Genomic DNA, 16,930 nt, shown 5'->3' with positions numbered 1-16,930 from the left:
AATCAAGAATCAAAATCTATAAGCGTTAAAACATTCTGAGGTGAAAAATACTAAAATTATGTGTTAGGATAGAGACAGTCTTTTATAAATACTGTATATAGCAACAATACAAAATTTAATCTTTATCACTCAAGCTTTTATGAAATCTTCATTCAGATATCCTTTTAAAGACTATTTTGTTTGTAACAAACTTTTATCACAAAGTATAAATAGTTCTCCTATGAGCCTCAATCGAAGTGAACACTTACCTTTAAGAGACCCATGTAGAAAAAGAACTGTAATATTGTGAAAAGAGGAATGTAGATATCAACTTCCATTTGGAACTGTTTCTTCTGTTGACTTGTAGTTTCGTCAACATATTGTCTTCCAACCAGAGCTGCTAGGAAGAAGGAGTAAGTCGCCAAAGTTACTACCTATACATAAAAGGCAAATATAAGTATTCATCTCATCCATACATACATTCTATACAGGGAGGAATTCATCATGTTTTTATGGTATAAATCCAATTTCCATAAAAAATCCGGTTCAAAAGTTATTGTACCTTGTTATATTCCATAAAAAACAAAAAATCAGATTTCAGGAAAATTGCTGGTTTTGGTTAAAGTTAATGTGCTATGGTGATTATAATTTTAAACAAAATAGTGCAACCCCCCATTGCTGTAACAATTATGGTTCAAAAGCTATTGCAACTTTTGTGATTTTCCCTATAAAATATCATAGTTACTCCCACCCCATAATAAAGGTTATTGAGAAGCTTATGGGAGAAGGTATGTGTCAATTATTGCCAATACCGTTTATTTTTTAATATGCCTGGATTCAAAAATAATTATTTGACTTAGAGCCCTCTCCCTTTTACATGCAGTCCAGTTATTGCGGATTCAATTTGTAAATTCAACCTTCAATTTTGCATGAGAACTGAGAAGGTATGATGATTTATACATCTTTGAACTCCATTTTATTATTTACATTAATTTAAGTCACATACAAATGTATTTTAGCATTTTAACCATAGTATTCAAGTATGCAGTTAGGTATACACAATAGGTGAGCACCTTAAGGCTTTCTCATAAGCTCATGATAGCACATGGTACGTAGTGTAGAGCTATTATTATAAACATAAGAACACTGACACTGTACCAATTATGGCCACTTTGAGTATCTTCTGCAAACATGTTTACTAAGATCCCATATCAAGAAGTTCAGTTTAACTTCTACATGTTTCAAGGGGGTTTTTAGACCAAATTGGCTTAGTCTTTAATTATTTAGCCACACAGTTACTCATGGATTAACATGATTGATTGATTGGAACAGAACATGATTGATGAATTTACCTGTGTATAAACTAACGGGATACTGATCCAGTCGTAACTCCACAATAAGCCACACTTTGACCGAAACTCGTTGAACTCCTGTAACAGTAATAAGCATTTAGATACTTTGGTGGACCTCCAATCTATACAGATTAGATTGAAAATTTTTTTTACAAAAAAGAACATTGTTGATTGAACCACTCACAGAGTGTTACAGTATACAATTTTTATATTTTTTTAAAATATTTTCTCCCTTAGTATTAAACAAAAAATGATACAGCTTACAATAAGTTGTCTTATCAGTTTGACTTGCTTAAAAAGTAAGCGTATTGAAGATAAATCAGTAATTTATATTGCCATAATCTGTCAGTGACTAAATTCAACTCCATTTTAATTCTAAAACTTATGACAAAAATTCAACAAGGACATTGAATGTTTGTCTTCAACAAACAACTGAAAAAATTAAATGAGCGTACAGCTACAGCACTTGAATAAACCACAGAAAAGATGCCCAACATATATTTTGTAGCTAATTGTTTGTATCGTATTTAGTTCTTCTTTTTGGGAACATTGCAACACTAATCATTGTATTATTTTGATGCATTCTACAATCGACAACTGTAGACAAACTGTGGATAAATAGTCAATAATTCTACTCTAGCTATGTGGTTCTATAGAAAACTAATATCCCGCAGGATATTATATGGAAAAAGGAATTAACTTTTTAACTGAATGTAGCTTTATCAACTGCCCGGGCCTTCACAGAGAGTTATAGTTGCAAATAAAGACACAACCTTGTTGTAACCTCTTTGGTTAATCAACCATATTAGGTGTATTGCTAGCCTAAGCCTAGAGTTTAACATCTCCAACTTTAGTGCGAGAAGGAGCGTGTTTGATCCCCAGCACATCCAACAGAAATTTCATGGGTTTGGACCGCTTTACCGTAAAAGCGTTTGTGATAATGCTATTGGCCAAGACACTAACACTTACTGACCTCCACAATTATCTTCAGTCCCTGGGAGTCAACGATTCGATTGGACTTCTTAGTGTCTTTGAGCAGAGCTATGAACCAAGTACAAGGAATCCAGTAGGTGTTAAATTCCATGTTGGGAACTGCTTGAAACATCTCTAGCTCAAGACGGGTCATGAACCCTGAAAGAAGCCAAACGTTAAAATCCTGCAAAAGGATTAAAGATTTCATTGAGAAATCAATAACTGTTTGTGACCCACAAACTGACTAGTTTAGATGGGTTTTTATCACCTTTGTCTCCAATTAGTTAATCTAATGCTTAGTGATTTAGGTGTATACCCTATACTCTAATACGAGCAATGTTTGCTTGTACGTATGTATGTATGCTTGCTTGCTTGCACCAAGATCTCAAAAACGGCTCCGACGATTTTCTACAAATGTGAATAGTTTATTCCTGGCCTAAAAACGAGTTTACTGCAGTTAGAACTGCCAACAAAAATCTAATTACGTAGAAAAATGAAACTGAAAGTCACATTTTTTTAACATTAGTCTTATGGGTTGCTAAGTAACCATCTTGGCTGAATTACATAAAAAGTAAAAAGTAAACAAAAGACTTGTAAGTTGTCTATCCACAGTATACTAGCAAATTAAAAATACAGTACAAGAGGAAAAACATCAGTCGTTACTATTGAACAAAGATTATACTGAAGATTACTCGATACATTGTAGTCAAGGGTAGCAGCATAGATAAAACATACTCCCCTAGTAGATTTCTCATCCTTATGGAACAGCTGAAGACAATTTTATTGTTAGTTCCTGTACGGTTTATGTAGAGGTTGTGTTTTGTTTACAATTTGTTTCCCGTTATTACAGCCATTTAAAACCTCGTTTAACCAAATAATACGATCTAATCATAGACAACAACTTGTCCCCTAGTTATTTAACCAAACAGTAAAGCACAAATCAAGAAATTAACCCTAAAATAATAGAAACAAAATTTCGTCGACACTAGCGCCCAGTGTGGCGTACATGAACTAGACATGAAAAACGAGCTTCAAAATTTACAATGGGATGAGAAGTCTACTTGTGTTGGTTAGTCTATGGTAGCAGCAAGAGGCCTTGGTAGCAGTGTGGAGTGTGGGATCTGTTTATGACGATTAGATTACGGTATCTGCAATCCTTAAATGCTATGGGAAGGGAAGGAAACAGGTCCGCGATGTAGGAAGTAGTAAAGGAGAGCAGTCCGGAGTGTGGGAACTGTTTATGACGATTAGATTAAGGTATCTGCAATCCAAAAATGTTTTAGGAAGGGAGGAAAACAGGTCCACGACTTGGAAGTGGGGAAGGAAGCAGAGAAGGCGAGCAGTCCGTAGTGTGGGAACTGTTTATGTAGATTAGATTTAGTATCTGCAGTCCAAAAATGCTATGGGAAGGGAGGAAAACAGGTCCGTGACGGAGGAAGTGATGAAGGAAGTAGTAAAGGTGAGCAGTCTGGAGTGTGGGAACTGTTTATGACGATTAGATTAAGATATTTACAATCCTAAAATGCTATGGGAAGGGAGGGAAACAGGTCCGCGACGTAGGAAGTGATGAAGGAAGTATTAAATGCGAGCAGTCCGGGGGGGGGGGGGGAACTGTTTATGACGATTAGATTAAGGTATCTGCAATCCTAAAATGCTATGGAAAGGGAGGGAAAAAGGTCCGCGACGCAGGAAGTGGTGAAGGAAATAGTAAAGGCGAGCAGTCTGCAGTGTGGGAACTGTTTATGACGATTAGAAAAGAGTTATCTGCAATCCTTAAATTCTATGGGAAGGGAAGGAAACAGGTCCGCGACGAAGGAAGTGATGAAGGAAGTAGTAAAGGCAAGCAGTCCGGAGTGTGGGAACTGTTTATGACGATTCGATAAGGGTATCTGCAATCCGAAAATGCTATGGGAAGAGAGGGAAACAGGTCCGCGACGTAGGAAGTGGTGAAGGAAGTAGTAAATGTGAGCGGTCCGGAGTGTGGGAACTGTTTATGACGATTAAATTAAGGTATCTGCAATCCTAAAATGCCGTCGGAAGGGAGGGAAACAGGTCCGTGACGTAGGAAGTAGTGAAGGAAGTAGTAAAGGAGAGCGGTCCGGAGTGTGGGAACTGTTAATGACGATTAGATTAAGGTGTCTGCAATCCTAAAATGCTATGGGAAGGGAGGAAAACAGGTCCGAGACGTAGGAAGTGGTAAAGGAAGTAGGCAAGGTGAGCTATCCGGAGTGTGGGTACCGTTTATGACGATTATATTAAGGTATCTGCAATCCTAAAATGATATGGGATGGGAGGGAAACAGGTCCGCAACTTAGGAAGGGGTAATGGAAGTAGAAAAGGCGAGAAGTGTGGAGTGTAAGAACTGGAAACAGTTTGTAGCAGTTAGAATAATGTATCTTCAATACTGAAATGCTGAGAAGGGATGGAAACATGTCCACAACAAAGGAAATGGCGAAAGAATTAGTAAAGGGCTAACTACAGTACGGAGTGTGGGGAATGGGTTCATGTATCTGCAATAATAAGACTGCTTTCAGAGTAAACTAATGATTTTCCCCGAGCAAAGCTCGGTCCCCAGGTACTGTTATTAAAACTTAAAACCGTTTTGTCACTTTGTTTTAGGACTATATAGCAACAACAAAACAGAAAATTAAGGTACCAGTAGTACATCTCTGTCCATAAGTACATATCTGTCCATCCATAATGCAATAATTAATTGTGATTGCATTTTTAGCAGTCCCTGTAAGACTTTACAGGTCAGAAAATTCTTTTCCCACTGTTGAATGTTGGGCATTTGGCTGCCAGAAAAGTAAAGCAATCTTGTGTGTTTCACAGTGACTTACAAGTGGCTTAAACTACCATTGTAAAGACACATAAGAAAATACGAGATAGTTAACTTTTTTAGCTACTGTATTATTAAAACTTTACAAGTCTTCTATCCCTAGCAACGTCAACAAAATTTAGGTGGTTTAGAAGAAGAAATCTCTTCCCTCAACTTGATCCTAGCTTTAAAACATTAGCTCAACAGCTGAGATATGCCAAGACGTCATTCAGTTGCAACATATACATTAAGCGAAACAACTAGTGGAGAAACTTCCCTTCAAACCGCCTAAATTCAGTGACCAGACTAGTAGGATAGAAATGAATATTGGGAATTAATAACTAATACGAATACTAAAACAATTGGCTTTATACTTGTGTGTGACCTGCTTCTACAAGATGATCCATGGTGGGAAAGCGGCGTTTGACAGCCGAGCTGATGGATCTCAGCACCAGGATGAGAGACAGGTTGAGGTATCTCATGAGAGTCCTGCGGATCATACGACCCTGGATGTCGTTACCTCCGATGTAGAGGGCCAAAGAATGCATCACCCTGCGACATGTAATAGTTAGATAAAGAACTTTAAGTGTATCCTCGCTACTTCCTACTGTCCATTAATCTGTTGAATTTTGGATACTGAATTAGACATCAATGTGAACTAGTGTAGCTGTAGAAAGTTTTGAAGCAAAATAGAACATAGTGAATTTAGCCACTGACAAAAAGAGCTTCTGTACATTTTTTGTTTGTTTTTAAAACTACAATAATTTATGCAACTTAAAAATGCTGTATTTTGCAAAAAAGATTTTTTTTTTTTCAACAGAAATCAACAATTATCATCTGCATACTCTGACAATGGCTCATTCCAGCATTATATTTTCGTTCTGAAAATGCTGACAACGACTATATGAGAATGACATCGCTTGTTCTATCTATATTCAAAGACTGGAGTCAATAGTAATAGTGTGATTTGAATAAACTCCATGAATAGTAACGCTGGAAAATGATTACTCAAATTTTAATTGTCAGGAACAAACAAATTATGAATGAAGAAACAAATCGGAAATTGAAAAATTGTAGTCTTTACTGTTTTGACCTCGTTGCAGAGTGAGTGTAATCTTCAGGGCGACTTGACTTTCAGACAGTTTGCATAGCAAGTCAATGTTGATGAATTAAAGTATTTCATCGTTTTTACAAGGTTGACTTCCGAAGACAACGAATCTAAAATCAGTAACCGTGGAAGCCTGTCTACAAAGATTAAATTTAAAATTGCCAACAAAATAAAAATAAAATAATTCAGAGTTACCTACCAATAAAAAATAATGAAAATGTGTTTACCTACTTGTCAGGCCAAGGGATGGCCATGTATTGCTGCCACCAGCGACCGGCTACATAGGCGACGTAGAAGCCGAGCACAAACGACAGAGGTATGAAGGCGATGAACATTTCACAATACACCACAACCTTCTCGAACAGCCTGTAGACAGGTGATAAAGTCTGTAAAGTACTGTTATGTCTCTTAGTTAATATCAGCCTTAAAAATACCTAATGGAAACAGTAGGGTAGAATGATGTTGATTGCTATATAGGGGTAAATCACGTAAATCATTGTCACATTGAGTAGCATACATAAAAAATAGTACACAGTAGCCTATCTGGGACGGTGGTGTCGTCCTGTAATCCAGCAACTTGGAGGTCACAAATTGTGGATGTTAATGCATGCACTGTGTATGTGATACTCCCTGGTGTGGAATAACGTCCGCACTAGTGAGTACTATGACTATCTGCAGTGCTATCCTGATAATTAGACAAATTCGTTAATACCAATGCAAAAAAATTTGGTTTGGATTCCACTATAAACTGTAGGTCCCTTAGTTGTCATTATGGGTTATTAATTAACAGCTGTGTCTAAGGAATATGTCGGCCTTAGTCACTAACAAGACTACAATATCGCGCCACTCATTCTACACTCATCTCCATTCGGACTTGGCTTTAAAAATACCTACCTTTGTATGGTCGCCATTTCAAAGGAAAGTATTAAAAAATAAAAGTTAGCTATCAAAGAAACTAACATTATAAGGGTTATGGGCTTTAAAGATATCAGCAGTCTCCGATTGGTCCAGATGAACAATTTATGTAAATTTATTTAACATGATAGTTCATTTCATTTCATTTCAAACAATCTTTATATTTACAGTACATTGAACAGTGTCGAAAAGTGATTCTTTATTATAACTTAAAACTGTTTTCTAACTGATTTCTACAATTTTTTACCATAAAAAAGACTATACTATTACAATAGAGATTCTCAACAAAACAAATAGGCTAACAATCATAAATAAAATAAGAAAGCGGTAAAATACTCTAAACATCCAAAAGCCCTTCAAGTCCCAAAAGGTTTTGAATTAAACTCTGGGTCAAGAAATTCTTGTATATTATCTATACAATGCTTTAGTCGTTATAACATCTTTAAGTTTCCTTTTTAATCTTCTTGGATTCGGCTCTTGTCTTAAGGTTAATGGTAATTTGGAAAAAAATAATGCTCCAGCATAAGTAGGTTTCTTTTTAAATAGTTCCAAATTATGTATGGGTATTGCAATATTGTTCCTATTTCTAGTATTATATTCAATATTCATGAGTACTTCCTAATGGTTTTAGAGTATGTTCCTTTTCCTTGAAGTGGATGATATGTATACATCCCATAGACTGTCATTATCTTAAGTGAAATAAAAAATTCTTTTACATGTGTTTTTCACTGTTTTTTTTTATATTTAAGAATTGTATACATATTATTTAAGCTTGTACAACCATATAAGGAGATGCCATAAGATATTATTGAATGTATATATGAAAAATAAACTAGTTTTAAGGTTTCAGTTTCACAGAAATACTGCAATCTACTAAGGGCAAAGACACCTGAAGATATTTTAGCAATTAATTCTTGTACGTGGGAGTTCCAGTTTAGATTTTGATATATTTTTAGACCTAAATATTTAGTTTTGTTTGTTTTACTAATTACTTGATTTGTTCCGATATTTAGACTATCAGATGGATATTTTGCAGCCTGAGGGGTTTTAAAATTGATGAAAATTGTTTTTTCTTTATTTATTGCTAAATTATTCTGAGTGAAAGTAACTAGACAAAGTGGTCATATTATATTAAGAGCGTTTTCTCAATCAGATCGAAAATATAAAAAAAATTACCTATCCCATTCTCATAAACTGTTTAGTCTATTCTTTACAATATTATCACTGTAAACATTCCGAGCTGAAGAATCAGCTGTTAAATTTCACATTAAAACGTTGTAAAGAAAGTTGGTCAGCATCACTGGTACTTTGAAATCAAACTCTAGAAAAAATTGAACTGTAAAAGCAAAGTCTCACAAGAAATTAAATTACATTTTTAGTTACCTTTCATAACATAACTCTGCTAGATCATCAGTTTTGAATTGACACCTCAATCGTAAAAATCAATTAGGTAGGATGGCTGGAAAAATAATGTCAAGTTCCATTTAAGTTAAAAGTAAGATGTTACAGAGAAACCCCTTATCATTTTAAGTATATAGAATCTTTGGTCCAAAGGACCAAAAGACAAATGGCAAAGCCATTTTACATCCTTTTTTTAATCGCAAATTATCTTTAAATTTTTCACAAAAATTCATGAAAGGAGCTCAGTATCCTTCATTATATTAGCTGACTGCATGTGATTTTAAAACCTTTTGGGTTTTATATATTTTTTCCCACCAACTCTATTCATTCCAATGTTTTGCCACTGTGGGTTCATTTGAAATGTTAATGGACGGTTCTGCCATTGATACCAATGAGGTAAAATTTATAAAAAATAAAATTTTGAGTGTCACACTGCGACAGTTTATTTTGTCGCAGATATGTTGTCCCAGCCAGCGGTGTCCAACAGTCCCACGTGGGACTGGGAGTGTCGAGGTCCGGACAATAATAGCAACAGGTCTGGCTAAACTCATTCAAAATAGAAGTAATCTTTGTCTGGCTACTATTATTTGTCAACTGCTGAAAACTGTTAAAATCCTCTCAAGATGAACTTGATTCAAAAACACTTTCTGAGTGTGGAGTAGGATTTTAGCGAATTTCCCTATAGGGAAAAGTAGCTATTACCGTAGGTCTCATGGTAAGACTTAGGCCCGGGACCGATTTATTTTTTTATTTTGGTGTCCCAAGAGGCCAAAAACACCATTCGTTCAAATTTTTATATATGTATATATATATATATATATATATTAAAATTAAAACATATATAACAAAGTACCCTTTTAGTAATTATTTTATTTTTCATGACGACATGTTTCGGAACTAAGTCCATTGTCAAGTCATTTTTACCATAACCTCATTCTTTAAACTAACAAAATTAAAAATATAATCATATGTAAAAATAATAAAATATGTTAACTAAATCTTAATACATTTTGGTATTAATTTTTTCATTATACTATATGAATGTTTTTCTTTCTTTCCTTAGTTTTTCAATTTTATCGTAGATAGGTTGGTTTAATTTTGGAATCATTGTGTTGAGTTGAAAAACATTCATATAGTATAATGAAAAAATTAATACCAAAATGTATTAAGATTTAGTTAACATATTTTATTATTTTTACATATGATTATATTTTTTAATTTTGTTAGTTTAAAGAATGAGGTTATGGTAAAAATGACTTGACAATGGACTTAGTTCCGAAACATGTCGTCATGAAAAATAAAATAATTACTAAAAGGGTACTTTGTTATATATGTTTTAATTTTAATATATATATATATATATATATACATATATAAAAATTTGAACGAATGGTGTTTTTGGCCTCTTGGGACACCAAAATAAAAAAATAAATCGGTCCCGGGCCTAAGTCTTACCATGAGACCTACGGTAATAGCTACTTCCCTATAGGGAAATTCGCTAAAATCCTACTCCACACTCAGAAAGTGTTTTTGAATCAAGTTCATCTTGAGAGGATTTTAACAGTTTTCAGCAGTTGACAAATAATAGTAGCCAGACAAAGATTACTTCTATTTTGAATGAGTTTAGCCAGACCTGTTGCTATTATTGTCCGGACCTCGACACTCCCAGTCCCACGTGGGACTGTTGGACACCGCTGGCTGGGACAACATATCTGCGACAAAATAAACTGTCGCAGTGTGACACTCAAAATTTTATTTTTTATAAATTTTACCTCATTGGTATCAATGGCAGAACCGTCCATTAACATTTCAAATGAACCCACAGTGGCAAAACATTGGAATGAATAGAGTTGGTGGGAAAAAATATATAAAACCCAAAAGGTTTTAAAATCACATGCAGTCAGCTAATATAATGAAGGATACTGAGCTCCTTTCATGAATTTTTGTGAAAAATTTAAAGATAATTTGCGATTAAAAAAAGGATGTAAAATGGCTTTGCCATTTGTCTTTTGGTCCTTTGGACCAAAGATTCTATATACTTAAAATGATAAGGGGTTTCTCTGTAACATCTTACTTTTAACTTAAATGGAACTTGACATTATTTTTCCAGCCATCCTACCTAATTGATTTTTACGATTGAGGTGTCAATTCAAAACTGATGATCTAGCAGAGTTATGTTATGAAAGGTAACTAAAAATGTAATTTAATTTCTTGTGAGACTTTGCTTTTACAGTTCAATTTTTTCTAGAGTTTGATTTCAAAGTACCAGTGATGCTGACCAACTTTCTTTACAACGTTTTAATGTGAAATTTAACAGCTGATTCTTCAGCTCGGAATGTTTACAGTGATAATATTGTAAAGAATAGACTAAACAGTTTATGAGAATGGGATAGGTAATTTTTTTATATTTTCGATCTGATTGAGAAAACGCTCTTAATATAATATGACCACTTTGTCTAGTTACTTTCACTCAGAATAATTTAGCAATAAATAAAGAAAAAACAATTTTCATCAATTTTAAAACCCCTCAGGCTGCAAAATATCCATCTGATAGTCTAAATATCGGAACAAATCAAGTAATTAGTAAAACAAACAAAACTAAATATTTAGGTCTAAAAATATATCAAAATCTAAACTGGAACTCCCACGTACAAGAATTAATTGCTAAAATATCTTCAGGTGTCTTTGCCCTTAGTAGATTGCAGTATTTCTGTGAAACTGAAACCTTAAAACTAGTTTATTTTTCATATATACATTCAATAATATCTTATGGCATCTCCTTATATGGTTGTACAAGCTTAAATAATATGTATACAATTCTTAAATATAAAAAAAAACAGTGAAAAACACATGTAAAAGAATATTTTATTTCACTTAAAATAATGACAGTCTATGGGATGTATACATATCATCCACTTCAAGGAAAAGGAACATACTCTAAAACCATTAGGAAGTACTCATGAATATTGAATATAATACTAGAAATAGGAACAATATTGCAATACCCATACATAATTTGGAACTATTTAAAAAGAAACCTACTTATGCTGGAGCATTATTTTTTTCCAAATTACCATTAACCTTAAGACAAGAGCCGAATCCAAGAAGATTAAAAAGGAAACTTAAAGATGTTATAACGACTAAAGCATTGTATAGATAGGTAATATACAAGAATTTCTTGACCCAGAGTTTAATTCAAAACCTTTTGGGACTTGAAGGGCTTTTGGATGTTTAGAGTATTTTACCGCTTTCTTATTTTATTTATGATTGTTAGCCTATTTGTTTTGTTGAGAATCTCTATTGTAATAGTATAGTCTTTTTTATGGTAAAAAATTGTAGAAATTAGTTAGAAAACAGTTTTAAGTTATAATAAAGAATCACTTTTCGACACTGTTCAATGTACTGTAAATATAAAGATTGTTTGAAATGAAATGAAATGAACTATCATGTTAAACTATTCTTTAAACTAACAAAATTAAAAAATATAATCATATGTAAAAATAATAAAATATGTTAACTAAATCTTAATACATTTTGGTATTAATTTTTTCATTATACTATATGAATGTTTTTCAACTCAACACAATGATTCCAAAATTAAACCAACCTATCTACGATAAAATTGAAAAACTAAGGAAAGAAAGAAAAACATTCATATAGTATAATGAAAAAATTAATACCAAAATGTATTAAGATTTAGTTAACATATTTTATTATTTTTACATATGATTATATTTTTAATTTTGTTAGTTTAAAGAATGAGGTTATGGTAAAAATGACTTGACAATGGACTTAGTTCCGAAACATGTCGTCATGAAAAATAAAATAATTACTAAACGGGTACTTTGTTATATATGTTTTAATTTTATTATATTAGTAGCCCTAAAAATGCAAGAAAATAATATATATATATATATATATATATATATGTGTGTGTGTGTGTGTGTGTGTGTGTCCGTGAACACGATAACTTGAGTAATTTTGATCCGATTTTGATGAAATTTGGTTTGAAGGTGTAAGGCGGGATAAACTTGAATGAGTTCGCGATCCAGCATGATCGGGCCATGGGAACAAGGTTTTTATGGGGTAAAAATTGGTTTTTCTCACTTTTGACCCTCAAAAAACAAAATTTCCCAATTTTTCTCTAAACCTTCTTAAAGAGCTTTAAAAAACAAACAATTCAGTACATATCAAAGTGTTTTTGTACGGTTTTGGTTACGGAGAAAACTAAAAAAATGGTACATTTAAAATTCCCATGTTATTCTTATGGAGAATGTTGTAAAATGTTGTAGTTTGCTTGTTTATGGATATCTTTTGATCAAACTTGGCAAATATATTCATTTTATACTAAGCAATAATTATTTTACTTAAAACACACACTTTATTAGTTTCCTTGTAGCAGCAAACCTAGGTACTCGTTAAACCTAATGTTATTTAAGTAGATCAATTGAAAATCAATTCAGCCAAATGGAAATTCGCTTATACGGCAGGTTTGCTGCGGCGGGGGTATTTTATATATTATTATTAAAACACATCATAACATTTGGTTTTTGATTGGATGAGAGATTGAAACTGTGTGGTGGTTAATTTGTTGTAGATAAACCCTGCATCTAAATTTTAAGTAAACTTATTTTGCACGATTTACACTCTAACCCATTGTTTTAAATACGTCACGTCACTATGTGAAAAGCCATTTTCCCATTGGGTCTCTAGCAACTGGATATAAATCAATAACAAGCACTGACTTTACAGACGACCTGTATAAAAGTCGCCATGGATTTGATTTCAAAGTGTTATCATCTGCAGAAAAGTTGCTTCAACAAGTGAAAGGGAAGAGGAAGGAAATTTAATTGGTGTGTTAGGTCTTTGAATTTCCCATGGTACTTGCAATCATTCACAAAAATATCTACGCAGATAGTAAAGCATATTTTTGTTAAATTTATGACTTTACATGGAAAATTAAAATGATTAGCTGTTTTTCAAGAATTAATATACCGTAATGGTGAATCATGATTATTAGACTGTATTAACTCAATAGAAATAGTAAAACCATATCTGGTCAATAGAAGGCAATTCGTCAGTGTGGAGGGTAAAAATATAGCATTCTACACAGGTAAAGGTGTTCCACAAGGCTCGGTTATAGGCCCTTTCTTTTTTATAGTCTCGATTAATGATCTTCCATGTAACATTCGTATTGACTGTGTAATATACGCAGACGACAACACAATTTTCACTTGCTATAATACTGTTTTTTAAAAGCAGAAGACAAGTGTTTTCTGCAAATAAACTTAGGCTATATCTGTAACCAATACAAAACTAGAAAATTGAATTCTCACTCTCTTCACAACAATTATACTACTCAGTTAAACTTCTCTTGAAATCCACCTTGGTAAATTGAATTGGAAATATGACAACTTTGTAATGCTATCGCAAGACAAGAAAATGAATAACCATAATGGAACTGGAATTAATGTTGAAAGACTGTGAAAAAAGAATAAAGTTAAAATAATGTTGATAAGAGCTGAGTCAAGGTCAGCCATTTTTAATTCCTAAATTTATACTGCCCACCGCCTTTATTCGTATTTATACGAATAAAAATATACCTGTTGGTTGCCTAGCTTTTTATACACAATAGACAAAACTCATAAAACACACACGAAAAACATTTAGGCTACAAAAGTATAACGTTAGAACCAAAGCTAGCGCTCCCATGGACACAGCTTCTAAATACTTTGATGCTTCGAGGATTGTTATAAAAGTTAATAACAAGCAGTCAGTTCTGTTCTAATCCTAACCAACGTTTTCAAAGAATAGATTCATTCATACAAAACGAAAGCCCAAACTTTCGTGTGAAATCGTACATGTTCCCCTACTTATTCTTATGATTATTACTAAAAATTAAGATGGGGAACCAAGTTGGTGGATTTCAACTTAGCAAGGTGATTTTAACATCTTTGCCCTAAGATGTGTTTTCTTGCATAAAAATAACCCTGGGAAATTAGTTTTCCTTAAAATAATATATAATACCTATATGTATAAACTACAGAACTGATACAGTTAGTTGTAATATTGGAGTTAAATTAAATAAGGAGAATAAAAAGCTTATAAAACCATATGAAATTAACAAACAAACCACGATATCTTTAGTGACTAAAGCTTAAGCTTATTTATTTTCTCTCCATTGCAAGAAATTGTTGAATCATCGTACTATGCATAAAACCTACAATAGTACAAATGTACAATTGTACATTTCATCACTAGGGCATAAAGTGACTCTTTTCGACCCGAGGTCAAGTTTTACGATCGAGGTGAAGCCGAGAGGTCTGATTTCACTCCCTAGTGTAAAAACGCTACTTTAGACCCGCAGCGCATGCATTAAAAACGGCTGTTTTTGCTGCAGTATGTCGAAAATTATTTTGCTGTCATACTGCAGCAAAACAGCCGTTTTTAATGCGTGCGTTGCGCGGGTCTAATGTATCATTTTTACCCTCTAGGGAGTAAAAATTGTTTTTAGCCCTTAGGGAAAAAATCAGCTGTTGTCACCTCGCAGTTGTAAATTTCTATTTTAAACAATACTTACTTATCGATTGTTTAATCGATTGTTATTTATTGTTGCCTAATGGTAAATAGTTCGTAATAGCTTATCGATAGTATAAATATGTACACTAACACAATCGTAATAAACGAAACGATCGCAATCGTTTACTAAAGAGCTGCTTGTTTCCGTTTCCGTTAGCAAATTAAATTTAAAACAAAATAGAAGTAGTTTGGAGAGCTTATCTTTAAATGAAAATTATTTCAGTTTTTTAACATCATAGTTTGTTCAATTAATCGTGCAATATGATGAAAATATAGTTTATCACACGGGCGAAAAGTTTCTTTTCAACCCTCGCCCATTTTCCGACCTCGGCTTCGCCTCGTAAAACTTGAGCTCGGGGACGAGAAGAGTCACTTTTAGGCCCTAGTGATTAAATATGCTATTTCTCTTTAAGTTTATGACATAATACTTAATGCGTAAAACAGTTATAGCCAAAATATAAAAAACAATTTTTAACATAGCGTAGGTACACCATTCATATTGGAAGTTTCTCATCTATATAATTAATACGCTACATGAAACTTTGTCGGTTGAACTCCTCCGCCATTTCTCAACCGATTTCATTCATTGACGTCTCATTGGAAAGAGCGTGTCGCGTAGATTTGCAAACTGGCCTTACATTTTTGACAAAGTCCCTTGGGTTCTGCCCCAGTGGCTTTGAAAGTTCCCATGTTATCCTTATGAAGAACATAATTGTTTACATTTTGATCAGCTGTATAATTTAATTGCTGTTATTTATTTTTCGATTCAATGATGAGTAAATTTATTTACTATTTGAGTTTGTGTAAACATAACCACCAAAACGAAAACGGATAGTGTTAGTATGGTTGTATCTTGAATTTGTGTATTTATCGTTGCTTTGTGTCGCTATAACGGGTCGTGTTAGAATGATTGTTACTTAAATTTGTGCATTTATCGTTGTTTTTGTGTAGCTATAATTTGTTTATTTGTTGTTTTTTTTCTTTTAAATGCCTCCGACGCGACGACAACGAAACATAGACAGGAGGCGTAATCGTGATAACTACCGCAGCTACAGAACAGTGGCGCGTAATAGGCTGGACAATCTCAACTATTTAGGTTACAAATGCGAGCTAACACTACCCCTAAAAGACTTTTCGTTCTCAATTGACCCTCTATCAATGACATGTGTTGCCTGTACAGCGAGGCATTTTGAGAAGGAGAAAACCAGCCGGAATGCTTTAGGTTTATCAATAACGAAGATAATCAGGGTCTGAGTTACACAATGGTAATATTTGAGTTGACTCTTTTTAAACTCATTGTAAATATGACTGTTATTCGTTTTGAAATGACCCCTGTAATACTTTGCAATTGCTCGAATTCGAGCAACATGTACACTAGTATTCATTAAAACGCTAACAAGCCGGAGGGAAACTACAGCGAGGCGAGATCAGCCGGTCATCAATCATTGTAAAAGGGCTGTGGTTGCCAACTTGTGCATATTGAACCAATGACCTCGTTAGCACAACTTATACCAGCTTCTATTGGCTGTGCCATTCTATGTTTAGAGGGTGACCTCACGCAGCAACCTCAAGTAGTTTTTTTTCCTAGGACGCTAGGCACAACACCGGAATTGTTTTTCACATTACTTCAGGCTAGGGCTAGACCTAGGGGTTGCAGCATTTTCACTTAGTAAAATCCATTGGTGATTTGGCGATATTTGAACCCAGGAACTCAGGGACCGAAGTTTCGAGCTCTAACTACTAGAGTTGCTAGAGAGAGAACTACTAGAGTTGCTAGAGAGAGAACTACTAGTGAACGTGAAGTAA

The 16,930-nt window shown here is 33.7% G+C and overlaps 1 protein-coding gene across 2 annotated transcripts in view; it reads right to left on the bottom strand.

The window, feature by feature from the left end:
- The window catches only part of LOC128990347 (bestrophin-3-like), a 48,196-nt gene that overhangs the window by 8,020 nt on the left and 23,246 nt on the right, over positions 1–16,930 (bottom strand). Inside the window, exons 2-6 of one of the 2 annotated variants that reach the window (XM_054412690.1) lie at positions 6,461–6,595; positions 5,507–5,673; positions 2,305–2,462; positions 1,332–1,409; positions 249–413 (exon numbers count right to left, since the gene is read on the bottom strand). In XM_054412690.1, the coding sequence (XP_054268665.1) occupies positions 249–413; positions 1,332–1,409; positions 2,305–2,462; positions 5,507–5,673; positions 6,461–6,595 (703 nt within the window). Of the gene's footprint in view, positions 1–248; positions 414–1,331; positions 1,410–2,304; positions 2,463–5,506; positions 5,674–6,456; positions 6,596–16,930 lie in introns of those variants that run through there. The other variant, XM_054412689.1, reaches the window with a different exon arrangement.

The sequence above is a fragment of the Macrosteles quadrilineatus genome, unplaced genomic scaffold (assembly GCF_028750875.1).
Source record: "Macrosteles quadrilineatus isolate MER2022 unplaced genomic scaffold, UCM_ALF_1.0 Scaffold_3__2_contigs__length_128488019, whole genome shotgun sequence".
Taxonomy (NCBI): domain Eukaryota; kingdom Metazoa; phylum Arthropoda; class Insecta; order Hemiptera; family Cicadellidae; genus Macrosteles; species Macrosteles quadrilineatus.
The sequence above is the reverse complement of the archived record's forward strand: the minus strand, read 5'-3'. Positions and strand labels throughout refer to the sequence as shown.